Source organism: Vipera ursinii, assembly GCF_947247035.1.
Source record: "Vipera ursinii genome assembly, chromosome: 2".
NCBI lineage: Eukaryota > Metazoa > Chordata > Lepidosauria > Squamata > Viperidae > Vipera > Vipera ursinii.
The window spans coordinates 182,399,448-182,420,581 of record NC_139513.1 but is presented as its reverse complement, the minus strand read 5'-3'; the positions used below and the strand labels follow the sequence as shown (position 1 = coordinate 182,420,581).

General features: G+C 43.7%; 1 protein-coding gene across 3 annotated transcripts in view; it reads left to right on the top strand.

The window, feature by feature from the left end:
- RAMP1 (receptor activity modifying protein 1) overlaps nt 1-16,937 on the top strand; it is a 69,016-nt gene extending 52,079 nt beyond the window's left edge. For 2 of the 3 annotated variants that reach the window (XR_014491524.1, XM_083355063.1), the window contains one exon: nt 14,840-16,937. Coding sequence is in view for 1 of the 3 variants with exons in the window: in XM_083355063.1 (XP_083211189.1) it covers nt 14,840-15,095 (256 nt within the window). In the remaining 2 variants the exon portion in view is untranslated. The remainder of the gene's footprint in view (nt 1-14,839) is intronic. The other variant, XR_014491525.1, reaches the window with a different exon arrangement.
- The last annotated feature ends 4,197 nt before the right edge of the window (nt 16,938-21,134 follow it).

Here is a 21,134-nt window from a genome sequence, read left to right as displayed (position 1 = left end):
TGCATCTATCAAGTGGTACCTGATCTTTAAACCATTGATCAGTAAGGAGCTCTTGTTTTATTTTCTTTGCCTGAGGGTCATCCGGATTAGGGGCTCTGTGGGGTGTGAGTTGAGCAGCAGTTTGTGGATTGGAGATAATTACCTTGTTAACCTCTTCGTGTTCGCTTTTGTACTGGGGCAATCTCGATATCGCATGAGCTAAGAAGTTTTTTCCTCCCGGTATGAACTTTAGGGTGAAGTTGAAACGGTTAAAGTACTGTGCCCACTACACTTGCTTTGGGGACAATTTGCGGGGAGTTTTCAGTGCTTCTAGATTTTTGTGATCTGTCCATACTTCAAAAGGCAGATAGTGTCGCCAGTTTAATAGCCCCTGCCTAATTGCAAAGGCCTCCTTCTCCCAGGCTGCCCATCTCCTTTCACTTTCAGTGGATTTTTTAGAGGTGTAGGCGCAGGATTGCAAGGTCCCACTTTTGGTTTTTTTGCAGTAATACAGCTCCAACGGCCACATCAATGGCATCAGCTTGAATGACAAAGGGCTCCCCTGGGCAAGAGTGCTTTAGGACCGGTTCAGCAACAAATAGAATTTTAAATTCTATTTAAAGCTGTCTTGACACCCCATCGTCCATGCTAGTAGTTGGCCCGATCATGGCTTCCCTCCTCCTTTGCCTGTTTTGAGTAGTTCTGTAAGGGGTAGGGCAATCTTGGCAAAGGAGGGGATGAATTGACGATAGAACTTGGCAAACCCTAGAAAGCTCTGGAGCTGTTTGTGAGTCTTTGGTGGGTACCATTCAATTGTAGTCCTTGTTGTGACTCAGGGCCAGCCTGTGGGCCCGACAGCCGGGTCCGATGTATCGGAGGACTCAGATGTGGGGGAGGAGGGAAACGAACCGGCTGATGATGATTTGGAGACTTTGCAGAGTCCTCAGCCGGGAACCTCTTCTCAGCTGTGTGAGCCCGAGAGTGCGGAGGATGATGACCCACAGCTGGCCCTGTTCAAGGACGCCCGACGCAGGAGGCAGACGAGCAGGGACAAACAAAGGAAGGCTATGGGACTCCTCGGGAGGAGGCACAGGGAGACCACGCCCTGAGCTCTCTATAAAAGAAGTGTTTGGGGAGGGGCTAGTTGCTGAAAGCAACTTTTTCTTTGAGAAGTCAAGCTCTTGTATTTTTGTAACAGTGTAATTAAAACTTGGCAGAAGCCTTTTGATCTTGGACGCTTTCCAGACTCTTCCTTTGATTAGGGGTGCGAGAAGAGGGCTGGTTTAGAACAGTCCTCACTTTGGCATAAAGCTTGGCATTCAATAGTTTCTTTAACACTTCTCTCACCAGCTTTATATGATTGGTCATATTCGTGCTGCATATCAAAATGTCATCAAGATGTCAATGCTGCAAACATTGACATGTTTTGCACTGACAATATAAAAGACAGCCTTTGTTTAAATTGCTTCACTTTGAAGCTTGAAGGGAGGAAATTTTCTAATGACTATTTTGAGAAGATTAGAAAGCCCGCGTACAGAATGGGAGGAGAGACCTCATATGTAAAACTAATTGGATAATTGTGTGTGTGTTACGATGCATTTGGGGGGGAGGAGATTTCAGATTCTGGCACCCCTCCATGAGTACCAATGTTTAATTTCATTACTAAGACTTTTTAGATAAATAATAGGCCTGCAATTTCTTTGATTTGTTTCATTCATTGGAACCATGACATTATGCCAGAATCTCCTTTCTTTCAAAGGGGGGTCCTGAACCCCCACCGCTGTCTCTGGTAAGAGAGATAAGCTGGCAAAGATTTAGGGAAGAATCCTCAAGGTGAAGAGGGAAGGCCTGATTGCTGGCAAAACTTCTGAAGAGAAAATAATAAACCTCAGCAGATAACTGAGCTTATCTCATCGTCAAGCTGGAACCACTGCAATAGAGAATACAGAGGCCAGACTATGTGGCAAGAGGCCTCAGAAGCAGAATGGGGAGGAGATGTCAGATCATCAACCATTGAGAATCTGGGTGAGTGGAAGATCCTATCTGCAGATCAGACTGCCTGGCAGACTCAGGAGTCCCCTGGCAAGCCCTCCAGACCCATAGAGACAGAGGACCCCAGCCTGGGGCCTCTGCAGCAATGGGAGGTTGGGAAGCCCCACAAGTGAAAGGCCAACAACCTCTGAGCTTGCCCAGCTAATAGAAGCCTTGCAACAGCTGGGGGTGGTGCAGAAGCCTGGAGATCAGGAGCTGGTGGGAGGACAACAGCAAGGGTGGCAGCAGCAGGACCCAAATGTGCAACCCCTGAATGTACATCAGGACCAGTGGGGCCAGCAGCAGTGGGGGTCCTGGCTGCCATTAAATCAGCAATCAGAGTGGGGCCACCAGCAACTGGAGACACAACAGCAGTGGGGGCCCCAACAACCATTTAACCAACAACCAGGGTGGAGTCAGCAGCAATGGGGCTCTCAGCAACCAATGATGAACCCACCCTTGAGAGCAACCTTAAATGGGGACCCAGAGGAACTGATTTTCTTCCTCAACCATGTATGCTCTCATTTGTATAGCTGGGCCCATCTCTACCCGGACTTAGGTGCTATGGTCAATGTAATTGCGTCCAGCCTAGAGGGAGAAGCATCTGAATGGTTGAACAATTTATATAACGAGCAAGCCCCTGACTTGGAGGACCCCCTCCGTTTCCTTCTAGGGTTGAGGGAAAGATTTGAGGACCCATCCATCACCCTTAAAGTGAAAGAGCAAATTCAGAAGATAAAACAAGCTGGCCAGCCTGCCCTGGAGTACATGTGGGAGTTTCGAAAGCTGGCCGGTCAGATAGCAATCCATAATTCATCTTTTTAGAGAAGGGTTAGATGACTACCTTTCTCTGGCATGTATCTACCATGCTGTGCCTGACCAACTGCATGAATGGTACCAGGCAGTGGTGAAATTAGATGTTCAGCTCACCCGCTATTAGAAGCCTCTCCTACTTGAACCTGAGCCAAGGTCAGAACAACCTGAATGGCACTCACCACCACGAAGATCTCCAACTACTGTGAGGGCTGAAAGACCCAAGCCACCTGTAGACCCAGCAATTAAGTGTTTCCAATGCAGACAACAGGGACATCAAGCAGCAAAATGCCCAGTCCCCTTCCCCCAACAGCAGAACAGACCAGGACCAGCAGTGAGAAAGGAACGTGCACAGTGGCTAAAGGGAGAGAAATCCAACCGGATGACACAGAAACCTGTTGTCCAGGTCACATACCCCACACGGGACGACACTGGAATTCAGACTGGACCGACTCCAGTTCTACACTCTTTTGACAGCGACGACGAAGAGGAAAATGACCTGATGGTGAGTCGATGCATCCTACCCTATTTAATGCCTGCTAAATTCATAATCCCTAAGTCAGGGGCACAAGTAGACCTGAAAGTGCTACTCGATACTGGCTGCTCCCGATGCATCATTAGCCTGTCATGTGCCTTGAGACTGGGCATACGGGCCAAGCCGCACTCCAAACCTGTGAGGTTCGAGCAAGCCGATGGCTCCCTAATGGGAGTGACTTTAGTCACTCAATTAACAAGAGTCCTTACGCCTGGAAATAGGTGAGCACTGGGAGTTTATTTGCTTCCTGGTAGCTCGAAAGATGTCTGAGACTGTGATCCTAGGACTAGCCTGGCTAGACAAATAGAAGCCATTGATCTGATGGGAAAAAGGAATGAGAACTGTGAGATTACCCATAGGGCCTGATCCCCACATTGATTCAACAGATGTTACAGGAGATTTTGGTCCACCCAATGAGAAAGCGCACATGGCTGCCTTACGGCCACCTGGAGAGCTGCTCATCCCCAGTGAGTACCAGGATCTAGCGGAGGCGTTTAGGGAGAAAGAATGTGATACTTTGCTTCCTCACCATCCCAATGATTGTTCCATAGAACTGTTATCAGGGGCCAAATTCCCCTGACCAAGAATGTAGGCTATGTCCCCCCTTGAAATGGAGGAGAAGCAGCGGTATGTGGATACAAACCTAGCAAGAGGATTCATCGAACGGGCCAAGTCTACTGTGGGAGCCCCAGTGTTGTTCAAAGAGAAAAAAGATGGGTCTCTGCATTTACTATAAAGGCCTGAATGCGGTGAGTGTGGAAAATAAATAGCCTTTCCCCCTCCTGAAAGACTTACTAACCAACCTGGCGAAGGGGAGTGTCTTCACCAAGTTAGACCTGAGACAAGCTTATTATATTCGCTAATATAAGAAAGATGACCCTGAGACAGGGCCCCAACCAACCAGAATGGAAACAGGAGATGGAAAAATCCCTGCACGTAAGTGAAGAGGAAGGAAGTTGGGCACAACACTTGAACTGGATCCTAGAGAAAGCTATCATCCTGATGAAAAGAACCCTTGGCTCCCTAGGGGAGGAGAGTTCTGAGCCCCACAGCCGCACCAGCACCCGGAGCTGCAGTCGGAGAGACACAGAGGGGGAATTGGAACCTGCAGCCCCAGGGACATCCACTTATCCAGTATCAACCATTTCAGCAGCCCCCACTACCCGCCAAACTGCAGATGGCGATCTGGATGGAAGATAATACCACCAACGATGAAGGCATTGATCCATTCAAAGACTTCCACCGCTGGACACAAAATTCAAGGGGGAGGCAACACGCTTGGGGTTTTTCCTAACCCAAGTCCTCAGCTACATGGAAGAATACGGCCGGCATATCCCCAGTGACAAAGCCCATATACGGATTGTGCAATCTGCTCTGGACGGACCGGCTGCAGACTGGGTGGTGAATTTGCATGACTCCAATGCCCCAGAGCTCAATGACTTCAACCGTTTCATGTCCCCTCTGAGGAGGCGATTTGAGGACCCCCTGGCTGATCACATAGCCCGCGAAAGAATCAAAACAAGGCAAGGCAGACGCCCAGTAGCCAAATATACGCAACAATTCCAGGCCATTGCCAGCAAGCTGAACTGGCCGGAAGATATCCTCTTCAGCTATTTCAAAGAGGGCCTAAATTATGACCTATATGATGCCTGCCTGCCCCAGGGGGACCCACAACAACTCTATGAATGGTACGAATGGAAGCAGAGATTGACCTACTGAAGAGGCACCGCTGAGGAAAACAATGGAGCCACTCAACACCTTGAGCCGTGTCGCGAGCCAGCAAAGCCACTGGCTATGGCCAAGAAGCCAAATGTGGGAGAGAGGGGCCATAGAATGCCATTTGAAAGCCCCCCAGCACAACCCAGACAGATCACCATCCAGCAAATCCAGGAAGTCCCCAGCTAAGCCAAAAGAATCTGCCATGAGAGTGATAGAGGCTGTGGAATCCCCAACCTCTGCTCAAGGTGTGGAAGGAACTCCAGCCTATATCGCAGGTCCGGTCGATGCCTTAGACAACAGCTCGGAGGGCGAAGCCCTGGTAAGTGGACCCATCGCACTGATCCTCAAGACAGTTATATTAGCCAGTGATGGCGAACCTTTTAGAAACCGAGTGCCCAAACTGCAACCCAAAACCCACTTATGTATTGTCGGGTGCCGATTGGGAGTGGCCCCCATGGCTACAGTGGTAACGGCAGACTGGGTGGGACTAAAGAATCCAATCAATCAATTCCAACTTTGCATGATCTTTTTTTTCCTGTGAGAAATTGAAATTGATTGATTGATTGAACCTTTTTTCCCCACACAGCGGCGGAGGCCTAAAACCCAGCTGAAGGCCTAGGACTGGGCTGACAGTGTGTGTGCCCACAGAGAGGGCTCTGTGTGCTACCTGTGGCACCAATGCCATAGGTTCACCACCACTGCCCAAAGCTGTTAAGGTGAAAGCCTTAATAGACTCTGGCTGGACATGCTGCCTCATTAGCCCGACACTAGTGGGAAATCTGGGCATTCTGTTAAGGAGGCTAGAACAACCAATCTCATTTGGCCAGTTAGATGGGTCCATATCGGGGGGGTGCCAGTTACCATAGCCACTTTACCAGTCCACCTATCCTTGGGGAACCATGAGGAAGACATAACGTTCGTAGTGACCCCAGGCATGGAATGCCCAATGATCCTAGGGATGGAATGGTTAAAAAATGGAACCCCTGGGTAAATTGGAGGACAGCAGAAATCAACTTCTGAAGGGGGACCCCACGGATTTAAAACCCCAAGGGGATCAACCAAAATTAACAGAAAAAGCATCCATGGGAGAAGAAAGGGGGCTACCTGAAATACCAGAGGAATACAGAGATCTTGCTGAAGTTTTCAGTGAGGAAAGGGCAGATGAGCTTCCCCCTCACTGACCCATGGACTGTGCTGTAAAATTCAAGCCCGGGGCAAAACTCCCGAAGCCCAGATTATACTCCATGAGCCCAAAGGAGAAGGAGGAAATGGAAAGATTCTTAAAGAAAAACCTAGAAAGGGGGTTCATTGAGCCAGCCAAGCCTAAAGTGGCTGCTCTGGTCCTCTTTAGAGAGAAGAAGGATGGCTCTTTATGTGTGTGCGTGGATTATCGCCTATTGAACACAATCAGTGAAAGCAACCCATACCCCTTACCCCTCATGAAGGACATGTTATCACACCTCTCGAAAGGAATTTTTTTTTACTAAACTAGATCTTACCATGTTAGAATTAAGGAAGGGGATGAATAGAAAACAGCATTTAATTGCCCAATGGGGTGCTACCAATTCAAAGTTTTGCCATTTGGATTACAAGGCCCCCCCGCAGTATTTATGCAATTAATCAACGAGATACTAAGGGAGTACCTTTTTAAAGGGGTCCTGGTTTATCTAGACGACATCCTTATCTTCACCAAAACAAAAGAGGAACATGTCAACCTAGTCAGAGCGGTTTTAAAGAAACTGCAAGCCGCTCACCTATATGCTAAATTATCAAAATGTGAATTCCACCAGGAAAGAATAGACTACCTGGGTTATCGCATATACCCACAGGGCATTGAAATGGACCCAGAGAAGGTTAGAGCAGTATTAGAATGGGCACCACCTCACAGGAGAAAGTAACTGCAAAGTTTCCTGGGCTTCGCAAACTTTTACCGCCAATTCATCCCCTCATTTACCCAGATAGTCCTGCCCCTCACAAACTTGTTAAAAATGAAGAGAGTATCCTCAGTAAAGCCTAGCCAACCACTGAAATTGACAAAGGAATGCCAAGCGGCATTTGAGAGATTAAAGAGACTCTTTTCTGCAGAACCTACTCTGAAACACCCAGACATGGATAAGGCCTTTATAATACAGGCAGATGCAAGCGATGTGGCAGTGGGGGCTGTACTATTACAAGAAAATGATGGTATTGCAACCCTGCGCATATTCCTCCAAAAAACTCACCAAAACAGAACAGTGCTGACCCGCTGAAAGAGGCATACAGGATACATTGGTCATTACTTACGTAGCATCAGTTCCTTAAATGGAATAAAATCCCTTTTCAGGTGTGGACAGACCACAAAAATCTGGAAGCATTGAAAACACCCAGGAAGCTCAACCCCAAGCAAGCCCACTGGTCCCAACATTTTCACCAATTCCGCTTTATGCTCAAACATTTGCAAGGGGAAAGAATTTCCTGGCAGATGCACTATCTCACATGCCCCAATATAACAGCACACGAGCCACCGATTCTAAACCACTTATAAAAATTCATTCCAAAATGCTGATGTAAATTGTACTCCCCTATCAGATATGATGCGTTGTGGTGCCCCATGCAATCTGTAAATATGCTGCACAAAAGGTTTCGCTAAGGCTTTTGTAGTGGGAATCTTTTGGCAAAGGATGAAGTGCACCTGTTTAGAAAACAAGTCTGTGACCGTCCAGATTACAGTATTCCCATTGCTTTCTGGTAATTCCACTATAAAATCCATGGCTACTTCCCTCCAGGGGCTTAAGGGATATGCCACTGTTTGTAACAGTCTGGGTGATTTCCCTTGCAACCTCTTTGCACTAGCGCAAGTCAGGGAGCTGGCCACATAACTTTCCATGTCCTTTTTCATGGATGGCCACCAAAACTGCCTTTTAATTAAGTGTATTGTTTTTACAAATCCAAAATGCCCTGATTTGGTGTCATGGTAAAGCTGCATGAATGTGACCCTCTGGGTGATTGGTATCTATAACTTTTTCCCCACCCAAGGTAGTCTGTCCTTCATTGTGCACACGTGTCTATTTTCTGGAACCATTCATCCATTTCCAAAGTTTTCTGGAATTCAATTCCGGTTTGGCTATCCAGTTGCGGTTTTAATTTAGCTTGGGCTTTGGTAGTTACTGGCGCTGCCAGTTGTGATTCCACCCCTTTTAGGGACCACTCAGGGACTGATATCTAGTCATCATCCTCAGGGGAATGGTCAAGCTGAGAAACCTAACTCAGTACTTGAGCAATATTTAAGATCCTTTATTAATTTCCAACAAACGAATTGGATGGACCTAGTCCCTTTCACAGAAGTGGCCTTTAATAATGCAGTCTACTCCAGCACAGGTTACACTCCTTTTCAAATAGCTATCAGTCAAAGTTTCAACCCCATGCCAGAACTACCCCAATTGAACCAGTAATCCCATCACTGAAAGAATGGATAGAACAATTACAAAACACCTGGCCAATAGTTAGAAAAACCCTAGACAAAGCTAGGCAAGCATATAAAGAACAAGCAGATAAAAAAAGAATTGAACCCACACCATTCGTTATAGGTGAAATGGTATATTTGTCTACAAAATACCTAAAATCCTTATAACCCTGTAAAAAACTTGGACCAAAATATATAGGACCTTTTCCAATTAAAAGAATCATAAACCCAGTAATAGTAGAATTGGAATTGCCCAAAAATCTTAGACAAATACACCCAATTTTTCACTGCAGTTTGTTGAAAAGAGAACAGTCACCATTACGGCCAAAAAACCTCCCCCCCACCTCCAATCATGGTGGAAGGAGAACAACACTTTGAAATAAAGGAAATCCTAGACTCTAGAAGATACCATGGGACAACTCAATACCTAGTAGCATGGAAACACCTCCCCTCCTCACAAAACGAGTGGGTCCACAAACATCATGTAAAAGCCCTGAAGCTAGTAAAGAAGTTTCATTCAGAGTATCCTAACAAGGCAGACTAACTTTTATACCTGTTTTGTTTTCTTTACAGGTGGATTTCTTATTTTTAAGGAGAGCAGGATGTCAGAATCCAATTATATTTCATTTCTATCTATCTTCTCTGATTTAAAAACCAATCCTTACTATTGCCTGGATTTTGTCATACTAAAAAAGGGGAGGGGATATACATGGGGGTTTTATTACTTTTACTTCCTGTCTTCAGTACAAAGTAACCTTTTGTTGATTCACTTCGAGTTGCTAACCATAACAATGTAGCCATCTGCCTTTCATCCTATGCCTCTCTGAAGCTCTTCTCTTTACTAACAGTGAGAAAAAGGGGGAGGGGAAAGAGAAGAGGATTGAATTATCGTGCTGAGAGAGCCAGACTGAAGTTATTTTTCCTGATGTAACACCTAGAAATCTGCCAGTTTGGATTGCCCGGAAGACCTGTGGGTGGGGGGGCTGCTTGGGAATACTTTAAAACATTGAATGGTGGGGGGGATCCCCCAGATCCTGTCTAGCATGCCTTTAGTCAGTTTCTTTTAATAAAGATTCCTGTTGGAAGAAACCGCTTCCAAGAGTTGTTTTCTTAAGATGTAGATTGAAGTGGATCCTTACATTTATTAAGTTGAACAGGTTTTAAAAGAAATTTTAAGCTTAAAATTTCACAATTCAGCCCAAAAATTATGTTGCTAAGTGAAACATTTGTTAAGTGAGCCTGCCTTGTTTTATGACTTTTCTTGCCATAGTTGTTAAGTGGATCATTGCATTTGTTAAGTTAGTAACATGGTTGTTAAGTGAATCTGGCTTCCTCACTGACTGCTTGTCAGAAGGTCACAAAAGCAGATCACATGACTCCGGGGCACTGCGTCAATTGCCAAGGGTCTGAATTCTGATCATGTGACCATGGGGATGCTTCAATGGTTGTAAATGTGAAAAATGGTCATGTCACTTTTTTCAGTGCTGTTGTAACTCTGAACAGTCATCCTGTAAATGTATATGTTATTTATTTATAACATGCAGATGATAAGATTTTGAAAAGGAATATTCATGATGCACATAGTTGTCATCTTATTTATTTATTTATTTATTTATTTATTTATTTATTTATTTATTTATTTATTTATTTATTTATTTATTTATTAATGGGACTTATATCCCGCCCTATCTCCCGAAGGACTCAGGGCGGCTAACATCAATAACATATAACAGAAATTAAGATAAAATTAAAATTAAAGTCATCTGTGCAATAAATTAAAATTAAAAATTAAAAATAAATTAAAAATTGTAAACATAATTAAAATGTCTGTCAGTCCATGTCAACCAGGTGGAAAAGGAGTGTTTTGAGGCCACGGCGAAAGGACCGGAGATCAAAGCTCAGGGGGGAGCTGATTCCATAGGACTGGCGCTCCCACAGAGAAGGCCCTTCCCCTGGGGTTCGCCAGCCAACATTGTCTAGCCGACGGTACCCTGAGGAGGCCTTCTCTGTGTGAGCGTAGTGGGCAATGGGAATTCATTCCCGGTAGCAGATGGTCCTGCAAGTATCCTGGCCCTAAGCCATGTAGGGCTTTAAAGGTAAGTACCAGCACCTTAAATCTCACCTGGAGGGCAACCGGTAACCAATGCAGCTCATGGAGCAGAGGTGTTATATGGGAGTATCGGGGAGCTCCCATCACTACCTCTGCAGCCGCATTCTGCACCAGCTGAAGCCTCCTAGTGGTTTTCAAGGGCAGCCCCATGTAGAGAGCATTGCAGTAGTCTATACGGGAGGTAACGAGTGCGTGGGTGACTGTACGTAGGGCATCTCGGTCCAGAAAGGGGCGCAATTGGTATATTAGGTGAATCTGGGCAAATGTCCCCCTAGCTACGACTCCAATATGATCTTCAAAACTGAGTCGTGAATCTAGGAGGACGCCCAGATTGCGTGCTCTATCAACGGGAGGTAACATCTCTCCTCGTATAATCAAAGATGGAACCTCTTGGACTAAACAAGATGACGGTATGTAAAGCCACTCAGTCTTGGCCGGGTTGAGCCGAAGCCTGTTCTTTCCCATCCAAATCTGTACCACTTCCAGGCAACGGGACATCACATCGAGGGTATCACTGGGTTGGTTCGGGGTGGAGATGAAAAGCTGGGTATCATCAGCATATTGATGATACTTCACCCCGAAGCCACGGATGATCTCTCCCAGCGGTTTCATATAGATGTTAAACAGGAGGGGCGAGAGCACCGACCCCTGAGGCGCTCCACAACTAAGGGGCCTAGGGCTTGACCTCTGCCCCCCTGCTAACACCGTCTGCGAACGGCCCGAGAGGTAGGAGGAGAACCACCGCAGAACGGTGCCTCCCAACCCCTCAAGACGACGTAGTAAGATACCGTGGTCGATGGTATCAAAAGCCACTGAGAGATCTAATAAGACCAGGACAGAGGAATAACCTCTATCTCGGGCCCGCCAGAGATCATTCACCAGCGCGACCAATGCCGTCTCCGTGCTATACCCGGGTCTGAAACCGGATCCAGATACTCAGCTTCCTCCAGGACCAAAGGGAGCTGCCGTGCCACCACGCTCTCAACGACCTTCGCAAGAAAGCGAAGGTTGGAGACAGGATGGAAGTTGTTTAAAATAGGATCCAATGCAGGTTTCTTAAGGAGGGACCTTACCATCGCCTCTTTCAAAGGCGGCAGGGAAGTACCCTTCACTCAGTGAGGCATTGATAACTGCTAGGAGCCAGCCTCGTGTAACCTCCTGAGATGCATAGACCAGCCAGGAGGGACACAGGTCCAACAAACATGTGGCGGCACTTAGTTTCCCCATGATCTTGTCCACTTCATCCGGAGTCACAGGATCAAACTCTTCCCAAATGTTCTCGGCCAGATTCATAGTTTTCCTCTCGTCAGATACTGCCCAGTCAGAGTCCAGACCAGCCCGAATCTGAGCAATTTTGTCCACCAGATATTTACTAAATTCCTCAGCCCGTCCTCGTAGGGGGTCCTCTCCCGTCCCTTGATTTAAAAGGGAGCAGACCACTCTAAATAGGGTGGCCGGGCGGTTATCTGCAGACGCAATGAGGGTGGTGAAGTAAGCGCGCTTTGCCACCTTCATTGCCACCTTCTAGGCCCCTTCTCCGGCGTTTCATCTCCCGCAGGTCCTTGGAGAACCAAGGAGCGATTCGGGACCTGCGCCGGGTCAGAGGCCGCAAAGGGACAACGCGGTCGAGAGCCTCTGAAGCAGCCTGTTGCCAGGCATTAACTAAGGACTCGACCGGGCTGTGGGAGAGGGAGGAGGGAATCAATCCAAGCACCATCTGGAATTTATCTGGGTCCATCAGGCGCCTGGGGCAGAACCATCTGGTCGGTTCCGCCTCCTGACAGCGGGGGGTGACGTGACGGAGGCCCAACCGCAGGAGATAATGGTCTGTCCATGAAAGGGGTTGAGATGTTGGAGTAACCCCACCCAGCCCATTAAGCCATTGTCCAGAGATAAAAATAAGATCAGGCATGTTTCCTCCCTCGTGAGTTGGGTCCTGAATGCTTTTGCTGAAGAGTTTCTGTCTTTAATCATGGAAATGTCAATTACATAAACTGATTTTTAAATGAATGTTTACAAGCATCTTTAGCAAAATAACAATTTTCCTAAAGTCATATAAAAACAAATATAAATATAATGAAGGTCTGACATTCACAGCTGGCCTGTAGACAAACATTCTTTGTAGAGGCTACAGACCTCCTTGGAGGTCGTCTAGTCTAGCCCCCTGCTCAAGCAGGAGACCCTATAACATTTCAGACAAGTGGCTGTCCGCTCTCTTCTTAAAAACCTCCTGTGATGGAGTGCCCACAATTTCTGGGGGTAAGCTGTTTAATTTCTGGGGTAAACTGGTTAATTGTTCTCACTGGAATTAAGTTTCTCCTTAATTCCAGGTTGCTTCTCTCCTTGATTAGTTTTCATCCACACATTGTGGTTGGAGGGAGGGGGCACTGCACATTCACCTCCAGCTTTGCAGCCCAGTTTTTAACAGGCCACAGAGCAGTACTGGTCTTGGTCCTGGGGTTGGGGATCCTTAGTGTACGACATAAACATACATAAATAAAAATACATAAACATAAAAACCATATAATACCTTAAATCACCCTTGCACACAGCTTCTTGCTCTTTGGTCCACAGATGTTGGTGTGCAGTCTCCAAAGAACAAAGCTTTCTCCAGAATGGGAAGGGCTGGGACAAATCTTCTTTTGGTTTACATGCTAAATCCCTGCTGGAGACCATACAACATGCAAGTTGGGAAAGGGCTATTACTACAATCTGTTTAGTAAACATAAAGATGGAACAATTTGGGCCATTAGGTACAACACATATCCATCCCTAGCATATCCCAGACAAAATGATACATGGCCTTCACTTCAACAAATTCAGTAAAGGAAAATTGATTCTGCTCTCTAATTTCTCTTAACTATTAGGACAATTTCCCAATATTTGACCTCATTCTTTTCCTTGCTCTTTATTCTTGAAACATTCTTCAAATGCAGAAAACTGAATTATTACTTCCTAACTCATTCCATTCTGGGTGTATATAGACAAATATGTATCCTTTTGTTCGTGCGTCTGGAATGGCACCAACATTTTAGCAGTCAGTTTAACATCGGATGAATCCCAGTGCAAAGACCCTTTTCATGCATGATTTTTCTTTCCTAAATGAAGATTTTTTTTACTTGCTCTACTAAATTGGATTCAGTTTCTTATATGTGCATAAGTGTATTTAAATTGTGATTTTTCTGATGTACAGATATTATAGCTAAGGATCAAATGTTTAGTTGTTCAAATATTGTGGTTAACAGTTGGCAGAATGAGCAAGAGAGAGAGAACTTGTTACTGCTATGATCATGATTTCATCCATTTCCATATTCAGAAATATTTCTGCCCTTGATTTTTGTCTTTATAATGTGCATTCAGAATCCTAATTCTTAGATCACATTCTAAACATTCCAACCAGTTCAGTAAGCACTTTTGCAGCTGTGTATTGCAGTTGTGACTTTTGAGAGATCCTAAGCATAAAGTAGAAGGACACGGTGGCTCAGTGGATTAAGACGCTGAACTTGTCGATCAGAAGGTCAGCAGTTTGGCGGATCGAATCCTGAGTGCCACGTAACAGAGTGAGCGCCTGTTACTCGTCCCAGCTTCTGCAAACCTAGCAGTTCGAAAGCATGTAAAAATGCAAGTAGAAAAATAGGGACCACTACGGTGGGAAGGTAACAGCATTCCATGTGCCTTTGGCGTCTAGTCATGCCGTCCACATGACCACGGAGTTGTCCTCAGACAAGCGCTGGCTCTTTGGCTTTGAAACGGAGATGAGCACCGGGCCCTAGAGTTGGAAACGACTAGCATGCATGTGCAGGGGAACCTTTACCTTTAAGCATAAAGTAGTAGTATTTAGTTATCATTTGGGATTTAATTTAAGTACTTTATTTTAACTCATCTTAAATCTCCTCAGTAGAAATGATCCCCAAAGAGAAAAGGAGGGAGAGAGGAGGCAAGGACTAGAAGCTTAATCTGTTGAGCTGCCATCTCCTCTCCCCTAGTATCAGTGTCACTGGGTTTTCTGGTGGAAAGGATTCTAGAAATGTACTGCTTGTAAGGCATATTGTGAGAACTGTTACTTATTCTTCACTTTAGAGAAATACTATGGTATTTTGACCCTAAACCAATAACTGCTGGTAATTTAGGTTTTGTATCTGTGTAATATATGTAATGACCCTTATGATTGAGTGACATTTTTTAATAAGTCTGCTTGTCTCTTTTGCAGCTGTTACAAGGAGCTTACCAATTGCACCATCCTGATAGCTGAGAAACTGGATTGTTATTGGCCAAACCAACTGGTGGATCAGTTCTTCATAACAATTCATAGGCACTACTTCAAAAACTGCCCTATTTCAGGAAGGGCTGTAGGAGACCCCCCTAACACAATTTTATGCCCATTCATTGTTGTACCAATTTTTATCACCCTATTCATGATGGCATTGGTAGTGTGGCGAAGCAAATACAGTGAAGGCATTATTTAAACTTTTCCAATAACATTGGTGAAGTTGAACCCCAAAGTTTCCAACCTGCAAGCTGTACTGAAGCCTATTTTGCTGTTTCTTTGGTAGAGTTCTGGATACCAGAACAAAGTATTTTTAGGTGGTATCTAATAGCAAACTTTGTGCTACCTAGAGAAAAAAACTGTATTCATCTTCTTGAGTTAACAAATATTTTGCTTAAGTCAAGAGAATGCAACTGGTATTAATATTACGGACATGTTTGTACTATTGCTGCTTCAATCTTCTTCAAATTTAAGCTTCTCTTATATATGTGTGTGTGTGTGTGTGTGTGTGTGTGTGTGTGTAAATTTTTAAGATTGCTAACAAAGAATTAAAGGGAGACTGATATGCATTTCAAACTTATTTGTTTTCATCAGTCAGCCATACCCTTCTGAGATTCGAACCTGGGCTGATTGCACATTAGGCAGTTGTTTTTACCTCTAGGCCACAAGCTCTATCTCACTTTGTTAGCTGAGAAGCAAGGGAGATATGTGTTAAATGCTTGTTAACTATTTAGATTACCTTGCTAGGCCCGAAACATGGGACAAATCTTTATTTCCTGTTTCAGCCTAACCGAAGGCCATCGACAGGCAGTATATTATTGTCTTTGGTAATTACACATTTCCCTTGGTTTTATGCACTATTTTTTTAGATAAAGTAATTTGGAAAAAAAATGTTGATGATGCATCAGCACCTGTGTATTATAGGAGTGCTGCCCATAAGAAATCATTTCAATTTATTTTGTTGGTTATAATCACTGGAAAACCAATATATACTGTTCATTGTGTTAATTTTTCTGGCTGAAAAATTAACACAGCAGTAGTATTTTTTAGCAAATCCTAATTCTATGAAATATTATCACTATTTCTTAAGCATGTTAATGTTTTACCTAATAGATTACTTTTATATGAACAAATGTTCACTATAAATATTTTTATATGGACATTAATTAGTGCAGAAAATTATTCACAGGACAAATCTTCATCAAATTATTGGCAAAATATTAAAGTTTGCAATATACCATTATGAAAAAATGCTTTCTTATAAAAATTGTAATAAAATAAGTAGTATAAATATATGATAAAGCAAAAAATATATAGTTTTCTCATAAAACCTATGGCACTGAGAAATTTAATAGTAAAGTAGTAAATTTATTAATAAAGAAATGCTTGGATTTGCTATATAACATTGGTGGCCACAGCTAATTTCTGATTACCTTTGGTAAAATTCCCTACTCTGAGGACAAAAACATCTACAAATTGGCTCACACCTGTTGGCTATTCCCTGTGTGTATGTAAGAGACTATGAGCTGGAGAATGAAAATATGCTATAAACTATAGTTATAAATAACATTGTTTGAACAATAAAAGCCAACCAAAACATGTAAGCTTTGGATTGCTCTGGACTGTTTGGATATGATTTATTTTTCATATTTTGCTATATCAAATCCTCTTCCCTAAGCATTGCACTTTCATAGGAAATATAGTGTATAAATGAGAGACTAACAGTTATAATCAGCAGAAATTGTTTGTTTTCAGGAATCCGGTCTCTCAGAAAAATGTATATTCAGTGGGGCTAATGGAGCAATCACTCAACCAGCAGAAGCTGAGAAAAAGAAGTCAGGCTGATGAGGGGAAGGAAGAAGCAAATACTGAGTGACTGCATTCCTGAATTAATGAATTCATGTGCGAACTCAACAGCTGTGGTTTATGCAGTCAACGGTTACTAAGCAAATTATAAGTTAGTTATAAGAATGAACTACCTACTTTACCCCATCAAATTGTGTTGTATTATTTCAAATTATATGTCTTTAAATATAATTATGCAGTTAAGTGATGTTGTTGTTATGCTTTGTATCGACTGCTGGTGACAGCCTGTGAAGCCTGTGCAGTTTTCTTGGTAAGGTATTTTAGAGGTGGTTTGCCTTTGCCTGCTTCCTAGTGCTGAGAAAGAATGACTGGCCAAAGATCACCTAGATCAAGGCTTTTCAACCTTTTCAGATTGTGCCACTTTTAGGTAATGGCAGAAAGTGAAGAGGAACTAAAGAGCCTCCTCATGCGGGTGAAGAAGGAGAATGCAAAAGTGGCCTTGAAACTCAACATTAAGAAAACCAAGATCATGGCATCCGGCTGTCAAGTTTCTGACGAAATGAGCTTTTCAAAGGACTCTGAGGCATTGTTTACCTTAAAAGTCTTTTATTAGCCTTATAACATTGGCAAATCTTGCTAAGAGAAGCTGGAGTCTGAATTCCACTCCCCTTAGCACAATATGTTAAGCACAATTCTCCTTTTCATTGCTCCCATAAATTTTTATTTTTTATTTTAATTCCATTTATATCCCGCCCTTCTCCGAAGACTCAGGACGGCTTACAAGCTTAGCAGTAGCCTTCATTCTATGTATATGCCTGCTTATTAGGGCTTTCACACACACCCCAAGCGGCATTATTACAAAGTCAGCTTATTGCCCCCAACAATCTGGGTCCTCATTTTACCTACCTCGGAAGGATGGAAGGCTGAGTCAACCTTGAGCCTGGTGGGATGCAAACCTGCACTAATTGCAGGCAGCTGATGTTAATTAGCCCAAAGTGACCCTTCAAATTAATTGGAGAGCCTTGGTGGAGCCAAGGCTCTCCAATTAATTTGAAGGGTCACTTTTCCCTTCTGTTAGACAACCCGCCAAATTCTTATCTTCTCTTATTTCACAACAGCCTTGAGAGACTTTTTTCCTCCTCCCTCCCAGCAATAACTAATTCTAGCTTTAACAGTAACGCACAAGTTTAACATATGTTTAACATTCTTCATCTTTTGTCAAAGCGAGAACATTCGATGTTAGCAGTGTTGAAATCCAGCCCCCTTTACAAAAAGTACAGATCCTGTAATGAAACCAAAACACAAGTTAGGAGCTGGCTTTTGGTTTGTTGGGGTGTTTCTCATAAAACCTTTTGATAAGAATTTCAGCTTTCACATCAGTAGATTTCACCCAAATGGCTTCAGACAATGGGTATCCCTTCCATTGTACTAGGTACTACAATTTTCCCTTAAAGATTCTAGAATCAAGAATATGTTTCACTTCATAATGGGTCTGACCTGCTACTACAAGGGGTCCAGGTGCTTTTTTAGGGGGAGGTCTTAAAGTGGAGGTTTGAAAAGGTTTCAGCAAGCTACAATGGAACACTGGGTGAATTTTCCCCAAAAGTTTGGGCAGTTTCAATTTTACTGTGACCGGGTTGATGGTTTTCACAATGGGGAAAGGCCCCAAGAATTTTGGTCCCAATTTCTTGTTGGGTAGTTTAAGACATAAGTATTTGGTCACCAAATAGACCTTTTCCCCAACTTGGAATGTTGTTTGGGGAGCTCTCTTTTTGTCAGCTTGCTTTTTGTAGGTCTCAAAAGTCTTTTTTAAGGCCACTTTTGTATTTTTCCAAATTTCTTCCCAACCCCTCACCCAATGATCAAGAGTCTGAGAAGCGGAGGGTAACTGAGGTTATTCTGGTATGGGGTTGAATTCTTTCCCTGTAGCTACACGGAAAGGAGTGTAACCGGTGCTACTGTGTACTGAATTATTGTAAGCCACCTCTGTGAAAGGGAGGAGGTCGGTCCAGTTTGTTTGTGTCATGGTTCTGATGAATAAGACAAATCAAACAAATTGCAGGCATATTATTTATCTAAAAAGTCTTAGTAATGAAGCGAAACATCGGCACTCATGGATGGATGCCATAATCTGAAATCTCCACCCAAACCCATCATAACACACACACAATCCCCGCCCTTATCTACACGTCATAAATCACATTATCCAATTCATTTCACATATGAAGTCTCCTCCCATTCTGTACGCGTGCTTCTTACCTTCTCAAAATAGTCGTTAGAAAAATTCCCTCCCTCCAAGATTCAAAGTGAAACAATTTAAACAAAAGGCTGTCTCTTACATTGTCAGTGCAAAAACATGTCAATGTTTGCAGCATTGACAGTTTGTTGGTAAGAGACATAGCATCTAAGATATTGTTCCACTATTTTGTTGGCGGATTAGTAGCTGGGTGAAAAGCAGTTGATAGGCCTTGAGATGATTCCAATTTAAGGAAGTTTCTCCAAAATTTCTCTGTGAACTGTACCCCTCTATCTGAAATTATTCACTTAGGGGCACCCTGTAGTCAACAGATACGTTTTAGGAACAACTTAGTCAGGCGTTCAACTGATGGAAGTCCTTTGCAGGCGATAAAGTGAGCCTGTTTTGAAAATAGGTCTATCACAGTCCAAATGACAGTATTTCCTCCACTGTCAGGTAGGTCTACTATAAAGTCCATAGCTATTTCTTCCCATGGTTAAGAAGGTTAAGCCTGTTGCAGTAACCCAGGGGTCTTTCCTAGGGCTCTTTTCATGGTGGCACATACAGTACAGCTCTTGACATAGTTTTCTACATCTCATTTTAGTCCCAGCCACCAAAATTGCCAGTGAGTGAGATGTAGAGTTTTTAGATATCTGAAATGTCCAGCCTGTTTGACCTTATGGCTGTGTTTGAGGGCATTAAGACAAAGAGCTTCAGGCAAGTATAATTTTTCCCCCTTGTAAGCCAGACCATCCCTGCATGTTAGGGATGTCTGATTGTCTTTAAACCATTGATCAGTGAGGAGTTCTCACTTTATTTTCTTTACCCTGGGGTCATCAGGATTAGGGGTCCTGTGAGGTGTGAATTGGGCCACAGTTTGTATACTGGGGATAATTGCCTCGTGAACTTCTTCGTATTCACTTTTGTACTGTGGCAATCGGGACAGCGCATCCGCTAGGAGGTTTTTTATTTCTGGTATGTACTTTAGAATAAAGTTAAGATGGTTGAAGTACTGTGCCCATCGTATTTGTTTTGGGGACAATTTGCAGGGAGTTTTTAGTGCCTCTAAATTTTTGTGATCTGTCCATACTTCCAAAGGCACCTTGCTCCCTTCTAAGTAGTGCCACCAGTTTAATAGCCCCCACCTAATAGCTAAGGCCTCCTTCTCCCAGACTGTCCATCTCTTCTCGCTTTCAGTATATTTCTTAGAGGTGTAAGCACAAGGTTGCAGGAGCCCAATTTTATTCTTTTGCAATAACACCGCTCCGACTGCCACATCGTTCGTGTCTGCCTGAATTACGAAGGGTTCCCCTGGGCAGGGGTGCTTTAGGACTGGTTCAGCTGCAAATAGGCTTTTTAAATTCTCAAAAGCTTTCTGACAACTCATAGTCCATGTTAGTGGTTGGCCAGGTCGCGGTTTTCCCCCTCCCTTGCCCATTTTGAGTAGTTCTGTAAGAGCTAGAGCAATCTCGGCAAAAGAGGGAATAAATTGGCAGTAGAAGTTGGCAAACCTTAGGAAGCTCTGGAGCTATTTGTGGATCTTTGGGGGCTGCCATTCAATTATGGTTTTTACTTTGGCTGGGTCCATTTCGAAACCCTCATTGCAAATTCTATAGCCAAGATAACCTAATCAGGTTTGGTGAAATTCACATTTTGACAATTTGACATAAAGTTTGGCATTCAATAGTTTCTTTAACACTTCTCTGACCAGTTTTATGTAGTCAGTCATAAAACTTGGTGGGTTTTCTAATGGGAGGAAACTGATTCTTTAAATTAATTGGAGAATATGATTAATGACAAAATTAGAAAGGTGGAGAATTGTGTTTAAATATATTGTGCAAGGGGCAGAAATTTCAGATTCCATCTTCCTTCAAGCAAGCATTTGCTGGTGTATTAGGCTAAATAAAGGACTTTTAAGGTAAACAATGCCTCAGAGTCACTTGAAAAGCCCATACATTGGAAACTTGACATCAAGCTGGAATCTCTATACTACTTTTTAAGCTAATTAGGGAGTCCCAACCTCCCATCACTGTCTCCAAGGTTGGGAGGCAGTCTGGCAGAGTTGGGAAAGATCCCATAATGGAGAAAAAAAAATACCTGAAGCCAGCTCCCCGGCACCAGCAGCCACCCCAGTGGGGGAAGGGCCAGTGAAGAAGCTGGCAGGAAAAGAGTTTCAGCAATCCTCCCAGCTGGGAG